Below are 21747 nucleotides of genomic sequence, written 5' to 3' on the forward strand. Positions count from 1 at the left end.
TCAATTGTCCGTCCGAACAATGATACCAGTGCATTGTGAAACACGAATTAGCATCCTCGCAACACATAATGTAAATGATGGTCGATAAATTGTTATTAATGCCACTGAAGAAGCGCATGGATCGCACAGTTATTATGATAAATGATATTCAGTCATGGATATTCTAAAAATTCATTGACGACGCCAATGTATTTAGCATAATGTAAACGATGTGATTTATATGTTAATATATTTAAAATAATCCATGTTGAAGAGATAAAGTACTTCATTTCTGCATGCCCAAGCACAAAACATTCAAAAAATAGAGAATGTAGTATGCAACTATTGCGCTAAAAGTGTGGAAAAAAAAATTAAATATCGTTAGCTTAAAACTGCGAATATTTAAAATAAAAAAATACACCGACTTCAAGATGACCAGACATGCAGCAATGAAAGTGAACAGTTTAATTTTATTTCAAATTTTATAATTTCGTTAATGTTAGTATTATTAGCAAGATAAAATATTCAATATATAAATAAGAAGTCTGGTCACCTTTGAACGGCGACGTCAGTCTTATAAATACATCAAAGTTATTACTGAATCATACCAACCCTGTCTACTCAGGTTGTTAGTCCATGCCTTCGAATGATAAAATCAATCATCTATTCTGTTAATGAACTGACAGAAATCATTAAAATTATAAAGTGATTTTAAAATCATCACGAACAATCAAAGGACAGATGTATCGTAAGATACTTTGACGTAGGGTAGTTGACGCATTAATGGCACCAATTAATAAATACCAGTTAGGGTATATTATATATGACGTCACAGACTACGCACATTTGACCGATACCGTCAAGTACCCTCGTAGAGAAGGAAGAGATGTTTCTAGCGAAGGCATTACGGAGGCGACGTACTTGTTGGAGTTGATCCTGTGAGGTTTCCCGTCGTGCGAGAGGCCGGCCAGCTTGCGGCAGCGGTAGTTCTCGTAGTGCACGGAGCTGGTCACGTCCTTCAGGTCCTGAAGGTGCGTTCTGATCACCATGTTGCGGAGCGCCAAGAAGTCGCAGTGCTCCAAATTTTCAACTGGAATTTTATATATCGTATGTTTATTTTTTATGCTTCATTGAATATAAAAAATGCCTGTTTATTTAAGGATAACTATTTTTTTCCAACAAATAAGCATATTTAATCTTAGTCTCATATGACATAATACTTTCATTTGATAGGACTTAGTCCAGCCGAACTTATATCAAAGCCGACCAAGATTCCACACTAGGATAATCTACACCTTCATTTAGAACAATAAAATATTGGGTGGCCGAGAACAAACGAGGTGACCACACCAGAAACGGTAAATAAAATCCACAAAATTGTATTGAATTACAAGCAGCGCGCAGGCTGGAAGTCATGGTAAGCATTTCTCAAAGTGCTCAAATATTAACTAAAAATTGTGAAGATGATTCTATCGAGTTTAGCGATGTTTCATCACAATCAAACTGAGTGTTGTTTGTAATGAGTAATGTTTAAGACTTCATTTTATAAAATTATTTTTTATTTAGTATAGACATATTCCATGGAAATACGATTACATGTTTTTTTAATCGATGCAATAATCGACGTCTGATAACAGTGATATTGGAATAGTTGGACAAGATAGCATATAAATATTGATGTAATTACTCGCGTCTTTCATTTTAATAACAAAAGTATTATCATAAATAAAACAGTTAGGCATTTAAAACAGTAAATAAATGTAAATTTATTAATGAATGAGTACGAGACACAAACGAGTAAGACAGATCGGGCGATTACAACGCGACCGGCATGACTAATCGACTACCGATCACCACAATCTCCGCGACGTACTTAAAGGTGACGGAATCGTTGAATTTTTATACACCCATATTTAATATTAAACAAACACCGCTGCGTTCAATCATGAACAAAATAAGGACAGCCAAATGATACTTCGATCAAGTAAAGGGGGTCCGGCAGATGCCGACGTCGGTACCTTCGGCGACGCCCCAGGGGTACTTGCGGCCGCGCACGCGGCGCCCGTCGAGCTCGATGACGGCGTTGGCGCCGACGACGGCGAAGGGCACGCGCGCCCGCAGCGCGCGCGGCGCCGCGTCGCCCTCGTCGGCCGCGCCCTCGGGGAACTCGTAGATCTTGATCTTGTGCTGCGCGATCTCCTTCAGGATCTGAAACCCCGACGCCGACCTTACTGACGACTGCTCGCTGAATTCATATCTTTTATAGATCACAGATTATACCTCCCTACCGGAACCGATCGGTCCCCACCGGCATCCGATCGTTGATTACTATTTCTTACGAGCGACGTTCCCTCAACCTACTGACTTCATTTTTTACATTCTTGCCTAAATCTCAGTAAACGGTACCAGAAATAAACGGAAACTATAGGATAACATAGCATATAGCAGAATTAAAAGTGATCAGTTTTAGTGAGCACTGAGCACCACCGACTAATGAATAAATATATATCCATCCGAAGTTATTCTAAATTGTTCAAAATAAACAAATGGCAGTAAATCAAAATACATTTTTACATATAAATAATGAACTAAAAAAATCTTTACGATGCTAGTGTATGTTTTTTGTGAAAAGCTCGTAGTTTATCCGACGAAAACAATTCCGATTACGCCCCGGTGAGCAACGTTATAACCATTATTTTCGTTTCATTAATTACGTAATTCGATCTCTCGAGCGTCGCCATACTTGTAACAAATGACTTGGAATTTTCTGCAACCTATCTCTCGGTCTACGTCGATGGTACCGAACCGATGATTGCTTGCATTAGCAGTATTTTTATTAGTATTTAAAAGTAAAAACAGCATTAATTACTTGTTCCTTGAAATCCTTGCATTCTTCGGGCGTCATCGTATCGGCCTTGGCGATAACGGGTATGATGTTGACTTTATCGCCGAGTCGCTGCATGAACTCTACATCGAGCGGTTTGAGTCCATGCCCGCTTGGAGCTATGAAGTACAGGCAGCAATGGACTCGCGTATCAGGCGGAGCGGCTTTACGAGTCACCCGTGACTCTGCGTTCAGGAATTCTTCATATTTCGATTCAACGAAATCGATTATCGGTTGCCAGCTATAAAAAAAAATATCATTAATGTTTCAACCGAAATATATGGTTATGAAATAAAAAATGACCTTGACCAATAGATATAATTAAAGCAAAGAGTTATATTAAAAAAAAAAATACAAAAAACACTAGATTATTATAAAAAGTCAAATTAATAGAAGTTATGGCTTAAAAAACAGCAACTTAAAACTAGTTTCGTACTTATGACCACAAATTGGGACATTTATCTAGCAAACTGGTTTTATATCATTAACCACAAAAAATTGGGTTACTATGTTGAATTTACCATTAATAGGAGTAAAATAAACTAGAATTGTAGAACTTTATATTATAAATTAGATTTTTTTTTTAATAATGAACGTATTTTTGGGATCACGCACAAAAATTACATGCCCAATTATTATTTTTTAATTAATTTCTTATCTATACTAATAATATACATGTAAAAGTACCCGTCTGTCTGCTGGTATGAAGCGAGCTTGTACTCCAAGGAAGAACACGGGCTACTTTTTTTATGCCTAACGACTGACAAGTAACCCTTAAAACGCGAGCAAAGCCGCGGACGACCTCTACTCTAGTCTAGTAATATGAGACACGCTTCAGTTGTCAGTTTAAAGGTATCACTATGAAATGAAATAAATGTCATACCAATTACTATTGTCGACTGCATCACCGAAGCCAGGCGTGTCGACAATTGTGAGAGTGAGGTTGACGCCATTCTCTTTTAGAACGACCACGCTCGTTTCCACGCCCACTGTCTTTTTAACGCGTAGCGATGGTCCGGGATGTTTGTCCTTATCATACACGTCCGTCAGAAACAAGGAGTTTATTAACGTCGATTTGCCCAAACCCGTCTCACCTGAAATTGAATATTTAACATGATATTTTTACATATTATACATTATGCTTCAAGAAATTTATTCACAATTTTTAACATTAAAACTCATTGTCAAGGTATTATGTATAAATGTTACGTTAAGAATTCACGGTAAAATAATAACTCGCAAGCCATTGTTCCACGGGGACAATTATTATCATTCATGAGCTACGCGAACAGATACCGGCGGTTTAAAACTTGAAAATGTATAGAGCATAAAACAATACCTTACCTACAACCATTAACGTGAATTCAAAGCCTTTCTTGACCGCTTTCCTGTACACTTGGTTTGGTAGATTCGCGAATCCAACGTATCCATCTAATTCTTTGGTTTTTGGTTTCTCTATCTTAGGTAGATCTGGTTTTGGTGCAACTGGTGGGTGATCAGATTTCTGCAACAATTTATCAAAATTTTTTATTATTAATTAACTCTTAAAAAGCTATAATTACACAGTAGCTCCTCAAGTTACCTTCATTATATTCTCTGTACTCCTGAGCGGAGCATTGACGGGAGGCGGTGCAGTTGTAGGTACTGGGGGCGCTTGCATTTGTGGAGGCATTGACGATGTCTTCCCTACGTCCACAGATACGCTGTTGCTGAGCTTCACTGCAGCGGTGCCGTTAGGCTCGTGGTGACTACTCTCTGTCGGATCTGGGAGTGTGGCGGAGCGCTTAGCGAGAGCGTCTTTGAGCGCCGAAGGAGCCATCGGCGGCACGGGTGGCGCAGCATTTGGCAGACCCGTGGCGCTCACCCCGCCGCCGCTGACAGTATCCGATTTGAAGAACAGCTCGCGCTTACTCTGCAACTGTAATTAAAAACGATTAATTAATTACTAAATAAACATTAGATACTCAGTTAAAAAATAATTCGATAAAAATCATCCGGCCCATATAATATTAATAATTAACTATCTGACATTGTAATAATATTAAACGTATTTCTTTACGATAACCTTAAAAAACATATTCTAAAAAAGTAAAATATGTGTGCAAAACAAATATAATTACATTTTTAAGGTTAAGCAAATATACCACTTATGGCGTGACTTTCATATTAACATAACGTTGAATTAAACATTCAAATAAACACATCTACCATTACTTACTCCTAATACGATCCTTAACAATTTCTGTACGTACAAATGTCGAAATAATTTTTAGTCGGTCTATAAACAGGCGTATTCATTGCAAAAATACGAGGGAGGTATATAGCGGCGCTAGTCGACCTATACATGTGCTTTGTTAAGTACACAGCCGGCTCCGAGCCCGGCGTCTGATGACTCACCGAACCCAAGGCAAGTATGTAACAATACCTACTAACAATTATCACAGCTATTTAATGTTGAAAACTAACTTGTACAGTTATATATATTTAAACAACAGTCTTTAGACACACACTTACAAATATGTATACTAGAAGTAATTTGTATAAATATCTACTTATATACAAATAATAATATAACACTGTTAATACTAGTAAAACGAGATAGAACATAAGAATCACTTATGAAATTAAAAAAAAACACAATCTAAAATCTGAATCAATGTCGAAGGCAAAATAAAAAAAAATTAAAACTTGTCTTTGAGCAAGACATTATAAATATAACGAATAGCGATGATTCACGTGATACGACGAAAGCAAAGGCTATACACGTAACTGTACTGTGATTCACAGTTGAGCGTTTTTACGAAAGCTGTATAAATTGAACGGTCAGTGTTTAAATGCCTCGATGCACCACACCAGTGCCAGCGATCGATCGACGGCACCACCGCAAGGTACCGTTTGCACCGAATTAAGTAAACTATTAAGACAAGTTTATTTTTCCTTTAAACTTTCCTTTTCGAATGACAAACAATTAATAAAACATTTTAAATTATATCAAAAGCTTAATTCGTCTACTTTCTTCTTCAAAAATTAGAATTTATGGGTTTGACTAAAATATATTGTTTATCATGTTACGTATTTGTATAGTTAAACTCAAAAGCAGCTTAGATTTGGATGATTTCAACTTTATCTTGGTAGCAGACTAGTAAAAAAATATGACCTATTCACTTTATTATCGATACCTGTTTAGTAACAAGATTATTTTTTTAAAATGTTCTACAACCAAATGGTATTTATTAAAATTATTAGCATAATATACATTTAACACGTTTTCTGCAAACTTTCCGTTACATTTTCAGTTTATAATTTGGACAAGTGCTTTCGGTCACGATCGAGCACGATCTTTAAAAAACGAGTTTTAAAAAAAGACGCCATTATGTTTCATATTGAATTAACACATATCCATATAATTATATACGTGTCAGTATTTTTAATAAACACATAAGAAGACACGTGAAGCGTAGGACAAGAAAGCCGTATTAGCACAGGCGTTACAAGCAGTTTGATAATTATCAAATGCTACTGTTAAATATTTTCGCTCTATTAAGTTGATTTGCATATAATATGCCATGGAATAAACTCAACTGCTCTTCGATTATATTACAAGTAAAGTCCTTAGCCTACACCACTAAACATCACACTTCTAACCGTCTTAAGTTTTATAGCAAAGTACAGCAACGTTTCATATTTTCTATAATATATAACTTTTTAGGTATATTCATAGTATTTACCAATAACTCTTTTTTAATTCTGGAATAGAACTCAAAATCACGATATATACTAAGCCCATATATATGTGTGCCTACATTTAAGTCATACGTGAGTGGCCGAATCTTTCGCTATTCATATTATGGAAACAAATTATGATAACGATTCCAAATCACTCGGCGCGTTGAAGCATGACTAACACCTGATTAAGTGTAAAAGCGAATTCAACTTAGTATTTTTTTAGGGTGCACGTTGTATTTTGCTCAATATTCCCTATAAAATGGCCAAATAGTAAGTTTATACAGCGTAGGCAGCCCAAATCACATCTTGCCCTATTTCACTTGTAATGTAAAGTTATAGATTAAAGGACTCAGTTATACCAAACTGAACCAAACCATTACTTTAGTTCTCCAAGCCTTTTATAATACTAGATGTGCCGGCGACTTCGTTCGCGTTTGAATTAAATAAAAAAGTTACTGTTGTAGCCTAAATTACTCCTTATTACATAAGTTATCTGCCAGTGAAAGTTCCGTCAAAATCAGTACAGCCGTTACAGAGATTAGCCGGAACAAACAGACAGACAAAAATGTTACTATATATAATATGTAGAATATAAGGCTTGAGTCTAACTACGAAACCTTTTTTAAAATAAATAATTAAAGTATATGTTTGAGTCGAAGCTCTCAACCAATGCGGGTTGGTGAAAATTAATTAATAAATCCCATATTAATTAGATTCATGTTATTTTATTCATTATTACAGCACCACCCAACTCATATTCTATGAGCAAAGATGAAGAAGAAGAAGGGAAGAGCGCTATGTAGCGATAAGGTCGCCAAAATTGTACTTGTCTTTTATTAAGGTTGGATGTATGTTGTATTTATATATTTTCTCGGTGTGGTGTACAATAAAAGTATAAAGTAAGTAAGTAAAGTAATTATCAAAAAAAATAAAAACGAATTTTCTTAATAATAATGTTCTTAATTACATATGTCTAAAGATCGTTAACTTTACTTTATCTTTATCTTTAATAATATATTTAAATTCAGAATCTCAACAAAATATTATTTAGAGAGCTGACTGCACTTACGTATTAAATTATTTACATTTATATATTTTATGTAACGAGTCTTGTTGAATAGTCATTACAGAAATTGCGAGAAGCGAAGCGACTGTTTGCGTCGCTTGATCGTTATTCTAAAAATATTCGTCATATCTCCAACGTGGTCGCAATGTACATTATTCAATCATTGTTTTAATTCCATTGTTTATTGTACATATATTTCATTATATATATACAAGACGATACGTCTTCATTGTTTCAAGTCGACTCGAAAATTTTATAATTGTTAATTCGATTTTTAAAAAAAATTTAAGATAAATTTTAAAATTTCATTATGAAACAAAGTTGACGGTTTGTAAACAAAACGGTGCTCGAAACGGTCAAAAATTCGAACGGAACTATCCTACCCCAACTCACTTATATACAGAATTCCTTGTTTTTTTTTTTTTACTTTTGAAATCACTAAATTGAAACTGGTATGACATCTAGTATGCTTGAAAAACACTTAAATTTAAAAATCTAATAATTTTAAATAAAAATTAAATACCAAAACATCCCAAAAATGTAGTGTTTACACAAAATAGAATATCATAGATAAGCTTTATAAAAAATAAAAATTAAACATTACACGCATTTATTGACTTGTAAATTATAAGTCCTAACTTTATATTTATATGCTAATTAGTCTTCATAAATCAGTAAATCATTACAATCCAATTATTTAAAAAAGAAGACAAAAAGGAACGAAAAACATGTAACGATTACAATGTTTAAATTTAAAATAATATTATAAGATTACCATTTCTTTTTCGAGAGCGAACCAAGTAGAACAGGCAAAGGAACTATCGTTCAGCCTACGATTATGATCTCGAAGCATATGCAATATGGATACACGCCTCATTACACAGATAACACATTTTAAATTTTTATTATTTTTAAACATTTGCGTATGATTCATTGATATCACTATTCTTACAATCTCGCTTGAATATTCTGTCTCTAAAACGACAAGACGAGGTCTATCTGATGAATGATCGTTATTGCCGCTCTCAACGTCATCCGGTGTTTACCAGAGCAAGAACATCGGACTGCAAAACGTAAATAAATTCAATGGCATTCAACATCGGAAAGGCATTTGTTTGTTTTCATGGTATGCATGTATAAACAGCCTACTTTCTTATACTACAATGACTCAAAACAGATGCTTAAGTGAAAACAAAGAAACGAACTCTACATAACAAAAAATAAAGGTTATTTTTAATTTAGCAAAAAACAACTTACATCGCTACGATCAGAACGACTTCGTTTAACTTCTTTATCCTTGATACGAAACAAATGTTTAATGTTCTTAAACATTTCGATTCGGTTAATTAAATCATCATGTCGATATAAGTTTATACATTAACTCTGTCAAGCGTCAACCGTTGAGGAAAAATAAATTACTAATGTCGTTGATATAGCCCTATAGAGGAAACTAGGTAAACTCATTGTTAGACTGACCTTGACTTATGATGTTTAATAATTAACGCAATATGCCTTCATTAAATCATTACTTTGTTTACTAAATTTAAAACATTAAAATCGTAATCGTTAAAAGTAATACTCATTAACTAATAATTTATATATATATCATTTAAGCGCGTAATACAAGTCTATTAATTAGACTGGTTTTATATACAAAAATATATATATTACATATAATTATCGCAATAATATTGAATAGTTAAGAAATGTAAAAAGTAGGTAAATATATAAGTATATATATCTTTGAGTCCATTTACTTTTTTTCTCCTCTTGGTTAAAAATACATTTGAGTTAACTTTTGTTAAATTTTACTTTCAAATTTATTGTAAAGGTATTTACTTATTGTTGCTGCCGTTAGTAAGATTATTCGTTTTATTTAAAACTATATACCTGTTCTCAGTCTAACTTCTACTAAATTATCGAGATCTACCTTTGCATAATATGTGCAAATAAAAAAATACATATATCGTGTGTAAAAGTATACATTTCTATTCAGTAGGATGAACATCGCTAGTGTCAAAATGTGTTGGAGCATGGAAGTGTACGACGCGCAACATTAGTTTGCTTCACGCAAGAATTAACAATATTGCAGGGGACACGGCTTCGATGTTGAATTATTACAACCGCTTTGTTGTTAAATACTGTCTATACTTCGGTGTTCGTTTTAACTTTCTGATTATAAACTGGCAAGACAAAGACAAGAATGTAAATTAAATTATTGTTTATGATTTAAAATCAACAAATAAATAACAAGCTGTATTCAAAAAAATCTTTTATCAATATCAATACTAACATTAACCACATAACAATTACTTTTTAGAGTCATCTCTCTACGAAAAATATATACCTATATTTAATTTAAAAAGTCAATGTTACAACAAAAATATAAAAAAAAAACAAATTACATGGAACACCGTCAGTGCAAAACCAAGAATAGGATACTACGTCCATTTTACTTATACACTGGCTAACTCACCCAGGCGAGACTCACTCACTCAGTCGGTGAGATGCGCCAGGTCTCTTAAAAAAACTATTCTGGGTGTAGGTTCAAGCAGTGTTACAGAACACTGAAACTGCGAGTTTTTCGTGCTCAAGACGGGGCTGAACTCAGCATACATATACCACCAACTGTCATAGCGATCGGTTAAAAGTATAAAAGTATATTTACTTGGTAATTACTCCGATCATAAAAGGAGCAAATCTAAAAAAAGCAACTTCGACATTGAACTGACGCCATCGTTGTCATTTCATCGTTCGAAATTTTAATTAATTTATGACATTCCTTACACGTATTATATATCGGCGTAAATCGGAAGTAATCGGCGTGGATATCAGAAGTAAAATTATAGTGGATATAAGTATTAAGTAAGAAGGTAGTTAAGTGGAATAGTCATGTGTTTTAAATAAAATAATAAAAATTTTAGATTTTTGATAAGAACCGTTTGTAGTGTATAATATAGCAGGACTATAAGCAAATCGCATGGTCTAAGTAAAGTTGGTTTGTAATGGTTTTTGTATCATATATCAACTTTAAGGCGATTGGTCGTTAACAGTGTTAGTCTATTAATCCGAAACTAATAAACATATTTAAACAGGCCATAATCTTTACAATAAATACAAACTATACAAACAAATTAAAAAATTGGAAAATCAGTTGTTGAACGAAGACGATTGGACAGTTTTGTATTTGTCTATTTTTTGTAGATATACATTTGGCTTTCCAGATATTTATTATACATATTAAATAAATATAACATTTTAGACATATTTAACATTCACGACACCTAAGTTCATTGTGTCAGTGCACCTGTCGATTAGCGGTTCACAACATATTGCGTAACAACATGAATCACTCATTGTATAATAAATAACCCCGAGACCTCTCCGATACTATAACACTACGTGTTAAAATAAAAAAAAGGCATCCACAAAAAGTTAAGAACATAATAAGCTCATAAATTCCCACGGCTGGGTGTAAGGCCTCCTCCACAATGCTGCAATCCAGCAGGGTTGGTGGATACACGTGGTAGAATCATATCTGATACGTGCGATTTCCTCACGATGTTTCCCTTCATCATCAAAAACCAGATGAATAATAAACAAAAATTAAGCACATGAAACTCAGTAGTACTTGCTCGGATTTGAACGCGCAACCTTCGTTTAATGTGTTCTAGCCACTGAACCAGTCTCTGCTCTGTGTATACGTATGGCTTCCATAAATTTTATAACGAATAAAGAAACATTTCACGAACTTCCGGTTGGTTGTCAATCCTCTTTGAATCCAACAGGAGAAGCTACGACTTGAATATCAAAGTAATATTAGAAATAATGTTTGCAATAATATCACCGGCTTCGATTGCGTTATGAAGTACTAACCTAGAATTGTGGTTTGTTCACTGAACCTACTTATCGGGTTAATATTTGCATATGTGTCTATGTAATAATAGTTATGACTTGTAAAAATGTACTGTTTTAAAGTAGACCTAACCAGATTGTTACACAACAGGGTTTAGTTTTTCAGACAGTCATTAAACAATTATCTATTTGATCAGAGCGTTTTGCTAAATCTTAAAAAGGTAATGGCGAGTCCGTTTAAAGTAGAAACGCTAGTTGTCAACATTTTTATCGTCTTCTACGTCGGCTGACAAAAAAATAGAATTAATGGCACTGGCGGAAACATGACTTACCGTCCTTAGCGAGTAAGACGCGACCGACTACCTTATTCTGATTCATCCTCACTTTTCATTCTGACACATCCTGTAGATCTTACTTGTTTTACATCGGATACCCTCTCCTTACAACGGTACATGATATTGTACATCGTGATTTCATTGAACGGATATCCGTCGAGTATATCTAATACCAACGATAGTGTCGAAAATAAAGACAGTGGTCGATGTGACGTAAACTTAACAGGTACAGGCACGTGCATTAGTGTTTTACACCGCCGTGTTGTAGGTTAATTATATAAATAAAATTAAAGTTTAACGTCCTTTTAATTACAACCTCTTTAGATGGTCATGTAGATAGAACTCGTTTTATATGCTTTATTTGTATGTATACGTGGCGGTAAAAGTAATGACCTGCATTAATCCTGCATGTAAATCTTTCACGTATGTATCCATAACACTAGAGCAGGATGAACTTTAAAACCTATTTGCTCCAAATTCATATTCAAAATAGGACAATAAACCACTGTTAGGTACAGTCGCAATCTACATAAGTAAAGAACAATAGTTAATCTCCGAAAAAGCATTAAGGTATAATTTTAGATCTTTATCGGACATAATGACGTAATCGATTAATATTTAAGTATGAAACATTGATTTGTTAATGGGTGCTAGGATACATGAAACAGCCGATTGCGTGCTCGGGGTCGAAGAGAAATTCTCCGTCCGGGAGCTATCATGGCACATAAGCACATTAAGCTTGATTTATTCGTAACTAATCTTTAACTTTATCATAATGGGGGGATATTTTAAATAAAGAATGTCATTTAAGCATTATAACTCCACCAGAAGCAATTTCGAAGATAATGTTGTTTAAAAGAACACTTTAAAAAATTGACGTATGACGAGCAGTGTGATGAATCGGCGCTGGTTATTATTTACAAACAACTGATAACAGATTATATATCACTTGAAAGGAGATTGAGTCGTATACATTTACATATGTATATCTAAGAAATCTATTCTTTGTTTATAAAATCCTCATTTAAAATCAATTTATAAGAGTCACAAAGAAAATATTACCGTCACGTCGAGAACGATTCAAAACAAGCGATTAGTATGTACAAAGAAATATAGATGACTTCGTAATAACATTATCTGAGTAAATAACAAACAATAAGACATTCTGTTTAAAGAGATAAAGTAGGAATAGATAATGACTGTTCCCTTTCTCGAATTTTCTAGAAAACAATTTAGACATTTAATCTTTTATAGGTAGGTATTTGTTATTGAAGAACTCATATTATAAAACATAGGAAATTTTGGCTGTATGTAGTATATATGTAGTTGTAATAATAATAAAAATTTAATTTAAATTTAAAAATATACTTTCATAGACTCACGTGAATCATTAGGTTCTAATTACGAACAACGGCAGCAAATCGATGTCTAAAAACATAAATCATCAATATAAGTTGACTGACATGAAGTTAGCGAGCTCCGAGACGTTGTAAAACAATAAAAATAACGACAATAAATTTACATAACTGTAACCGCATTCGCGTAAGTAAGCTAATTTATCGCCGCTTTTGCTCCTAAAAACCTTAACTACGTAGCCGCTCGTGACTTAGGTACATCATACCGACCGACTTACAACGTGAATTGGTGGTGTGATTGAAATTACATTGCATCCCTTTGGTATGTTACCATGCAACACATAATTATTTACTTATGTTATTTAAACAAGTGAATAGAGACGCGGTCGGAGTTAAATTTTATTTTTGTTCTTTACAAGAGGGAAGGCGGGCGACTCCTAGACTTAAGAACTATATAAGATGTAAATTATTTCTTATACAGTCGATGTTTTAAACTAGAAATATTTGTAATGTTAATACAAATTATGAATGTATAGTGATGGAATATCCATAAAACGGGCTTACTGAGGAACCTACACAAAAATTAACAAAACTATTATACAGAGTTCCTTAAACATTTAATTACCTAATAATGTTGAAATCGTTTTACTACATTAGTTTCACTGCTTGTATAAAGACGATAACTGTTATTTGGTTCGACGCCGGTTCATTTAACATTACTTTCTCCGCACGATTGTTGGTAACCGTTCTCTCACATACTCATTTTCTTACATTTTGTTATAATTTCCGATAAGTAATAACGAAATATTGAAATAATTGCTTCGAATTATTAATTAATTAAATCATATCACCATAAATTTCCAAAGACCGTTACAATATGTCTAGACAGGTTGTAAACTGTCTATAATATGTAAACGGAGCATTCAATTTAAAAACGCATAAAATTTCGATAAATTATTATATGACCAGATTTATTACAAACTAACGATGCTTACAATTATCCGATAACACGTAAAATTTGTTGTTTTTTTTTTCATTTAAATAGGCTATTTTAGCAAGCACCGACAATAAACTCAGTCATCGATTAAATTACATTTTAATTTCAAATATCGAAACATATTGAATGTTATTGTATGAAAACAATAATTGTAAAAGCATTGACATTTAAAAAAAAATCCTGCTGAATTTCTTTCGCCGGTACTTCTCAGGTCCGATGTTTATTCCCGAACCGGTGGTAGATTTTTGACTAACAATAAGCAAGTGTAACACTTTTGACTTTATTATTTAGCTTAAATTAAAAACAACAAATACAAACCTTTATTTTTACAATTTATATCTACAATAATATCACTTTTATCGAATTTTTAAAATCGAAATGACATAGCGACTTAGTTTTATACTATTTCGAGTAATCAACCTAGCACATACATTGGTTTTTATATACTTTGATTAAAATTATGACGAATTGACAAAAGGTAATATCTGATCAACCTCTGTTTACATTGATTGCACTTATCGTGTGGGTGAAAGATGTTACAGCGTAGGTAGACCGGAGTTTCAGTGAATAAAACGGGTTGATTAAGATCACAGAAGATAAACGCGATGACGCCCAAACGAGACAATAGTTTATACAATAATTATCTTTGTCGATAGATGTTTTTTTTTAAAGAAATATTAGTACATTTGTGCATTTTAATTGTGTATTGTCGTATTATTTTTTTTAAATACATTATGTTTTGTTTACATAAATGTACTGTGCCTTACGTATTAACTTAAAACTATTACGTCATTAAACAGATATGCAATAAATTATTTAAAATGTGATATTGAGTGCAAAATTAATATATCAATATGAAAATCAAAATTTTCTTTATTCAAATAGGCTCAATAAAAACACGTTTGAATATACGATAAACGTCATATTACAGTAATGAATTAAATGTAACATTTGAGTAAATTTTTGATGCAGAATATTTACCTCGTACTCGTACGTAACCTCGTATCGGTAGCTAAACGAATACTTTGAAAGCAGACTTAGTATTTGCATTTGAAACTAAAGCTACGATTTCTTAACGTTCGGTTTAAATTTCATGTCGCTCAATCAGATAGCTCTCCAATGCAATATGGTACATGCACAACTGCTATTGCATTATTCATCCAATCGGTTGATATGTGAAACGATCACAGAGTAACAATAGCCGGGGGACTTGACAAATACTTGTAACAAATAAATATCTGCCCTAGACTACATTAGATAGGTGTTTTTCTTGTCATATGTTGACGACATTTATAGTGAAGAAATTGTAACAAGACTGTTACCGCCCGCACCTTTTACCGCATGTGAGCAAGGGATAGGTACCCTAAGTGGTAAAATTCTATGACGATCAGTGGACTCGTTATGATATACGAAAGCGTAACAACTCGCTTTCGAGTGTACAATATTATTCATTTGGTTTAAAAAAAAATGATAATTTTTTAAAGTCGCATTTATCCTATATAATAAAGACGTACACACAATGCAATAAGAACGGTACATTTCTTATGCTTGAACCTTTCTGTGACCACACAAATCGGTCGTGTTATATTCAATTCTACTAAGTCATAATGGGTAATCTACTACTTCCGACTATTTCTAACAAAAATTAACCTCAGCTTGAATGTAACACAGCCAATTCTAATTATTTATTCAGGTTATGATACCATCCCGATTATATTCCGATCCAACTTCGACCGAACCGCAACTGGATCGTTGCGTTTTAAGAATATATAAACGGCTGAACGGCAACGATTACGTTTCATTTCGATTGAGATAAAGTAACAATCTGTTACAAGTTTCAGAAAAATCATCTACATATGAAAATACAGGAGAAAGACCTCTTACTCTTTTAAAGTCGATTTTAGTTACCTAGTTTGGAGAATTGTTATGCAAAAGCTCGTTTCGTAAATTCATTGTTTACTACAAATTCGACATAATTAACTGACGTATACACCGTGAACTGTTTAATTGGGGTTAAATTAATTATGACACATCAGTAGTTCTAACTTGCAGCATGGACAAAACGTAAGGTCATTGCAAAATGAAATAATTAAAAGTATAAAACGACGTTTTAAAGAACATAATTGGATTGCCCATATCGCGTATTTACCAGATATATACAGCTAGTCGACTCCTAGACGCCAACAAAACTTGATAATGCTTTTGATGATGGATGGAAAAAAACACCTAAGCTCATACGACGTCTACTAGTTGAGATAGTGTCTGTCTCCTTTGCCGGTACCACAAAGTTTAGTACAAATTACCTCGATATGTTACATAATAAAGAACGACATCAATGGTTACATAAAATCAAAGAAACTACTTAGCGGGTCAAATTAACGTTGAAAATATTACAGACATTCCGACGCCAGATTTTTAAATGGAACTATTTAAGTCTTCGTCACTCCCAAGTAAATTTTAGATTGTCTACCGCATTCCTTCTTAAATATACGTTTGGAATATGCATGATATTTATTAGTATAACTTTCACATATTGTGTATGCAAAACCTCGGAATGTACAATTATTAGCTCTTTAGCAGAAACATAAAACTGACAATATTCTTTATTTTTCACATATCTATATAATAAATCACGTAAATCCTATATCGCATTTATTTATTGATAAAGTAAATTATATATTAATCTAAGATAGGGTAGATTTTTTCATATTTAAAATTGGAACTGAATATTACATAAAACCTTTTCGTATTTCAATGACAATAACGATAATAAACTTCCTACGAAAGCGTAAAAAGAAACGCTATGATGAACTAACTATTGTTCATTATTTGCTCGTAAGTAAGATTCTATAAAATGACATCGTGAGACACATTTACTTGTAGATAAAGCCGCAAACTGAGACACGAAATGCGTTTGTGACTTATTACAAGAACAAGTCAACGACCCAGTCACTGAGGATAGAAAATGGATACGCATTGATTTATTAAACTAAAGGACGTAAGAGAAGTAAATTACGCACAGAAATATCACAGTTACGAGAACATATTTCAATTAAATATAATATATAGCTTTCGAACTTATAACGTCTAAATATGTATCTCAAAGATTGTAATTTCTGATTTTTTGTTTTATGTCTATACTAAATTTCAATGTTACTACAATTATTTGTTTAAGTAAATAATTATTTGAAATATATCATTTTAATTACACAAGCGAGTGAGCATACAGTATCGTATTTATTGCCTTTTAAGGATTGATTTAAAGTTACAGAGAATCTAGGCGCCGATGGAGTCGGACAGACGCTAACGCGTCGCGCCCTGTTGATAGCTTAATGTCGAACGATATGTTTCACAAGGCAACAATTCAAGCATTATTATATTTATAATCGTATCATAAATTATATTTACCTCTGCCTTTCTACGTAATGACAAGTTCCTCCATATTTCTCGAGGACTTGTCCATCCGACTTTCGTTCTATCAATTCCACTGTCACCGACACTGCTAGCACACCTATTTAGTTTGGTTTGTTGTGTCGTATTGTTTGCGACTGCTCGATTTGCCATTCTAAGCACATCCAAACTGTGACGAAACACAGACGACGCTAAGAGCTAAACTTTAAGCATATACTTTAACGTGTCGCACCGACATCACTTGCACGATATATATTTTTTGGTCATATAGTTTACTCGATTATTTAAACTTGATTATCTTCGGTTCTTGCTACTTTTTTCATTTAAATAGGTTAATCTATAGATTTATATATGTTTAAGTAGTATTACTTAATATAACGAAAATTTAACACTTGATTGGTTAGTTTACTTTGATCACATTTCGAATAAAATGCTCTTTTAGCGATAAAACGTACGGTGTTTCAAACAAATAGACTGTATTAATGTGAAGCACACTCACGTCTGTATCAGTTTGAGGTTAAGTTACCGGCACTACCGGCTGTTGGCTAGCTGGGCACACAAGCGCCCCACCGAGGTCCCGATACACGGGGCGAAAAAAAAAGCCAACAGATGTTAATGCACGTTTACTTTGAAGCCAAGAGGGAATCATACAATAACTTAACCATTTACGTTTTATAAACAACAGCGCTTATTTATATTATTCATTCGAATCATTCATTTCATTCTTGTCTTCATTTGTTTACGCTTCCAATTTCAATTGAATGTTTTTTTTTCGAATGAACTTTTTAAATAACTTCACAAAGACGAATGTAGGTAACTAGGTACTATTATATCTAATATATTTTTTTAATTTTACGCAGAGTGCAGTACTCTTTTCATATTTTAGAAATCGACACGTGTGTTTAAACTGGTGTTAACTCAGGTACGAGTTAATTATGTCTATAACTACGTATAGACGTAAAAGGATCCCGAGCCCGTCACACTTATACCCAGCAGGCAACACAAAAGCAAGGACAGATTGGTGAAAAGAAGATAACATACATATCACGTTATAAGCAATTTGAATCTTAATATAAAAGCATGAAAGTTGATAATTGATCGTCAACGTATTTATTTTTAAGACTTTTTAAAGTTATTAAGCAAAAGGAGAACGTGCCCTAACCGCTTTTGCTGGTTCGTGAAAAAATTAAAACTTAAGTCGATTCAGTTGCGCAAAGTTTATTGGAAACGTATTTCGCATATAAAACGCATTTCCGAAAACGAATCATCTGCAAAATTATTATTTATAGAATTAATGTACAATTTGAATACAGAAACGAGTCTCGCTTCCTGCGTTATCTTCCAGACATTCTCAAAATGACATGTGATAAAATGCAACAGATAATATAAATTCCTAGAAAACTGTTCACAATAAGAATCCTTCAGACTTCTGAGTCATTTGTTATATTTACAATTGTTTATTCGTTTATATACAAACATCTTGTTAACGACTTATCAAAAAAAGGTCAACAATTGAATATTTACATTTAATAATATATTCTTTTATCAACTATTACCTACAAAGAATATTATTGAGAAGCAATTATTAAGAATATTATTAAGAAGAAGCATTGCAAGAACTCACTTCGTATCTCGCTCAAAAATTTTCAAACGCCTTACGTATATTACGCCTATACGCTATCTTTATGTCCTTTAATTATTATAGTCAATATCTCATATCGCTTTCTGACGTTTCACGATCATGTTCTGCGGTGAGTTTCGAGTTCATTCTTACAGGATATCTCGACAGTACCGAGAAGTTAATTTAAGGTGTATTTTTATTAGGATACCCCGAATTATCAGGTCATGGTTCGACCATGAAACAGTTAATGCCTGTTTAGTGAATTCGACACATGCGAGCAGAATGGCCGCCGTTTCATGGTTATTTTTAACCCTGTAGACATGGGGTCAGTCACCCGCTTACTCCTCCAGCGGCACGGACCAGTCGTATCACATGAGGAACTTGCGTGGGAATACACAAGGCACATCCTTGGGGAAATAAAGGAAAACAGATGTTCCTTACGTGGTATACGATGACGCTAATACCAATACATAACTGAAGTATTTATTATCAAGTGTGTAATAAGCATTATACAATATACAATACTAATATTCTATATGACGAGTACTTTCTTAATTAAAAAAAAATAAAGTTCTTGAACACTTGAAAGAATAAAGGGTTCTATTGACGAACTATTCAAATAGCACTTATCTGTCCAATAAGCGTGTAACTTTAATTAATGTTTTCGTGTGAACGTAGAACGTTTTATAAATTATTGTTTTTAGATATAAGGACATACTTTTCATATTAGAATGTAACAAGTAATTCAATGTAAATAAGCTATTAGAAATTTCCATTTAGAAATCATAACATCATTTTTTTTTTAAAGAAATTGCGTTGTTTAACATGCAAGTCTTCTGCATGTTTTTGTAATGGGCTTATGTTTCTATGTGTGTATCTATCGTTTATTTCTAATACGAACGTAAATAAAAGCAAATCGTAGTGTGGATAAACCGAATATATTTGTAATGGCTTCAAATTTTTATTTAATTTATTGGTTCAATATATTACTTATACTAATAATAAAGTAATTATCATAACAAAATTAACAGGGCGAATAATTGTTGCTTTCTTGACATCGGTAGTACTATAAAAACGATAAAGCCCGTGATGTACACTACAGGAGGGTAAGTTGAACTAAAATAATGCACCTCCCTTTTAGGGGTGCGTTAATTTCGATTAGGGGAACTGTTAGAGGGTGATCGAGATGTGCAGCAATAGGACTTACCGTTGCTGTGTCGGTAAGGGTGACGGTAGCTGAGGTGGGACCAGTGGTATTGTTAGCCGTCAAACTTGCCACCTGATTGTTTGCGTTTTGTTCAATAATACGCTGTCGGAGAGCAAGTCTCTCGAGACTAGCCAATCTATGAGATCCACCTGCTCCTTCCCTGTCCCGCTCTCGGAGCCCTGTTGCACTGAGACTGCTCCCTGCACTAAATGATCCGCTATATTTCGGGAGTGTCGGCGGCGGAACTGGTCTAGCGGAACCACCACGACCGAGTAACGAACCACTGGACGTATATGCATAACTGTTAGGTGTTCCAAGAGTTGCGGTACGTGGTGCAGCTCCAATTCCATTGAGCGCTCCATTGCCACCATTGACGGCGCCACCATTCACCGTCGTCGTGCTGCCGTTCATCTCCTTAAATTGATGTCCGTCATGCGAGTATAACAAATCACACACTGTCACTAGCCGTGAACAATCAAACGATCGCGATATGGTGCGATATGTAGGAGCGTTCGAGTCGGGTGCCCGTCGGAGGCGGTTTGACAGCTCGCGCGTTGCAGACGAGGCGCGCGGGCGGACGCTCACAGCGGCGCCCCGCACTCGACGCCGTCGCCATTCGCCACTGCCGCCGACCCCAGTGAAGCCCAGGATTATTGCCACACGACTGCCCGACTAGAGGGTTGAAAATGCATTGCTGCATCTCTGCCAAGGTCAACACATGAATTCTTCGCGAATTCTACATATTGCTTGACTGTATTTAGATCGAGTTCGAGGACTTTGTGAAGCATTTAATTAGTTTATTTCAGGAATATATTTTGCAAATATGGTTCTTACAACTAATTAATGCAGTGTCCATTATATATTGCATTAAGAGATTTTACTTAGTACTTTACGGTAACGAGAATATACATTAAGTGAAAGAAATATTACGATTATTTGTATTATTACTATTTTATTTAGCTGGAGAGTATCTCAAAAGCTACCAGTTGCATTCAAATAATTATTTATGTATTAGATTAACCGTATATTTTTAAAATACATACATAACATTCAAAAACTCAATCGAAACCTCAGCTCACTGATAACTTACATAAATCTATAGGATTAACTACTACAAAGATAATTTTATAACGAACGCATTTTTTTTTCAAAGTGTTAATAAATTATCAAACATAAAAAAAATAAACACAATAAGATAACAATTAAGTATCATAAGTACACGACAGGTTTTAGCTAAATATTCGTAAATTCGTTTCATGAATGGTTTCCAATTGGTGAAAGAAGGAAATGACGTTATTTGGTTCAATGGCC

The 21747-nt window shown here is 33.8% G+C and overlaps 1 protein-coding gene across 5 annotated transcripts in view; it reads right to left on the reverse strand.

Moving 5' to 3' along the window:
- The window catches only part of LOC125063831 (septin-7), a 36210-nt gene that overhangs the window by 4971 nt on the left and 9492 nt on the right, over window positions 1-21747 (reverse strand). For 2 of the 5 annotated variants that reach the window (XM_047682394.1, XM_047674532.1), the window contains exons 1-7: window positions 20437-21013; window positions 4446-4781; window positions 4208-4367; window positions 3747-3957; window positions 2849-3104; window positions 1998-2187; window positions 901-1069 (exon numbers count right to left, since the gene is read on the reverse strand). In XM_047682394.1, the coding sequence (XP_047538350.1) occupies window positions 901-1069; window positions 1998-2187; window positions 2849-3104; window positions 3747-3957; window positions 4208-4367; window positions 4446-4781; window positions 20437-20847 (1733 nt within the window). In that variant the 5' untranslated portion in view covers window positions 20848-21013. Of the gene's footprint in view, window positions 1-900; window positions 1070-1997; window positions 2188-2848; window positions 3105-3746; window positions 3958-4207; window positions 4368-4445; window positions 4782-5071; window positions 5093-20436; window positions 21014-21747 lie in introns of those variants that run through there. The other 3 variants (XM_047688625.1, XM_047670481.1, XM_047689431.1) reach the window with 3 other exon arrangements.

This window comes from Vanessa atalanta, chromosome 1, assembly GCF_905147765.1.
Source record: "Vanessa atalanta chromosome 1, ilVanAtal1.2, whole genome shotgun sequence".
Lineage (NCBI taxonomy): Eukaryota > Metazoa > Arthropoda > Insecta > Lepidoptera > Nymphalidae > Vanessa > Vanessa atalanta.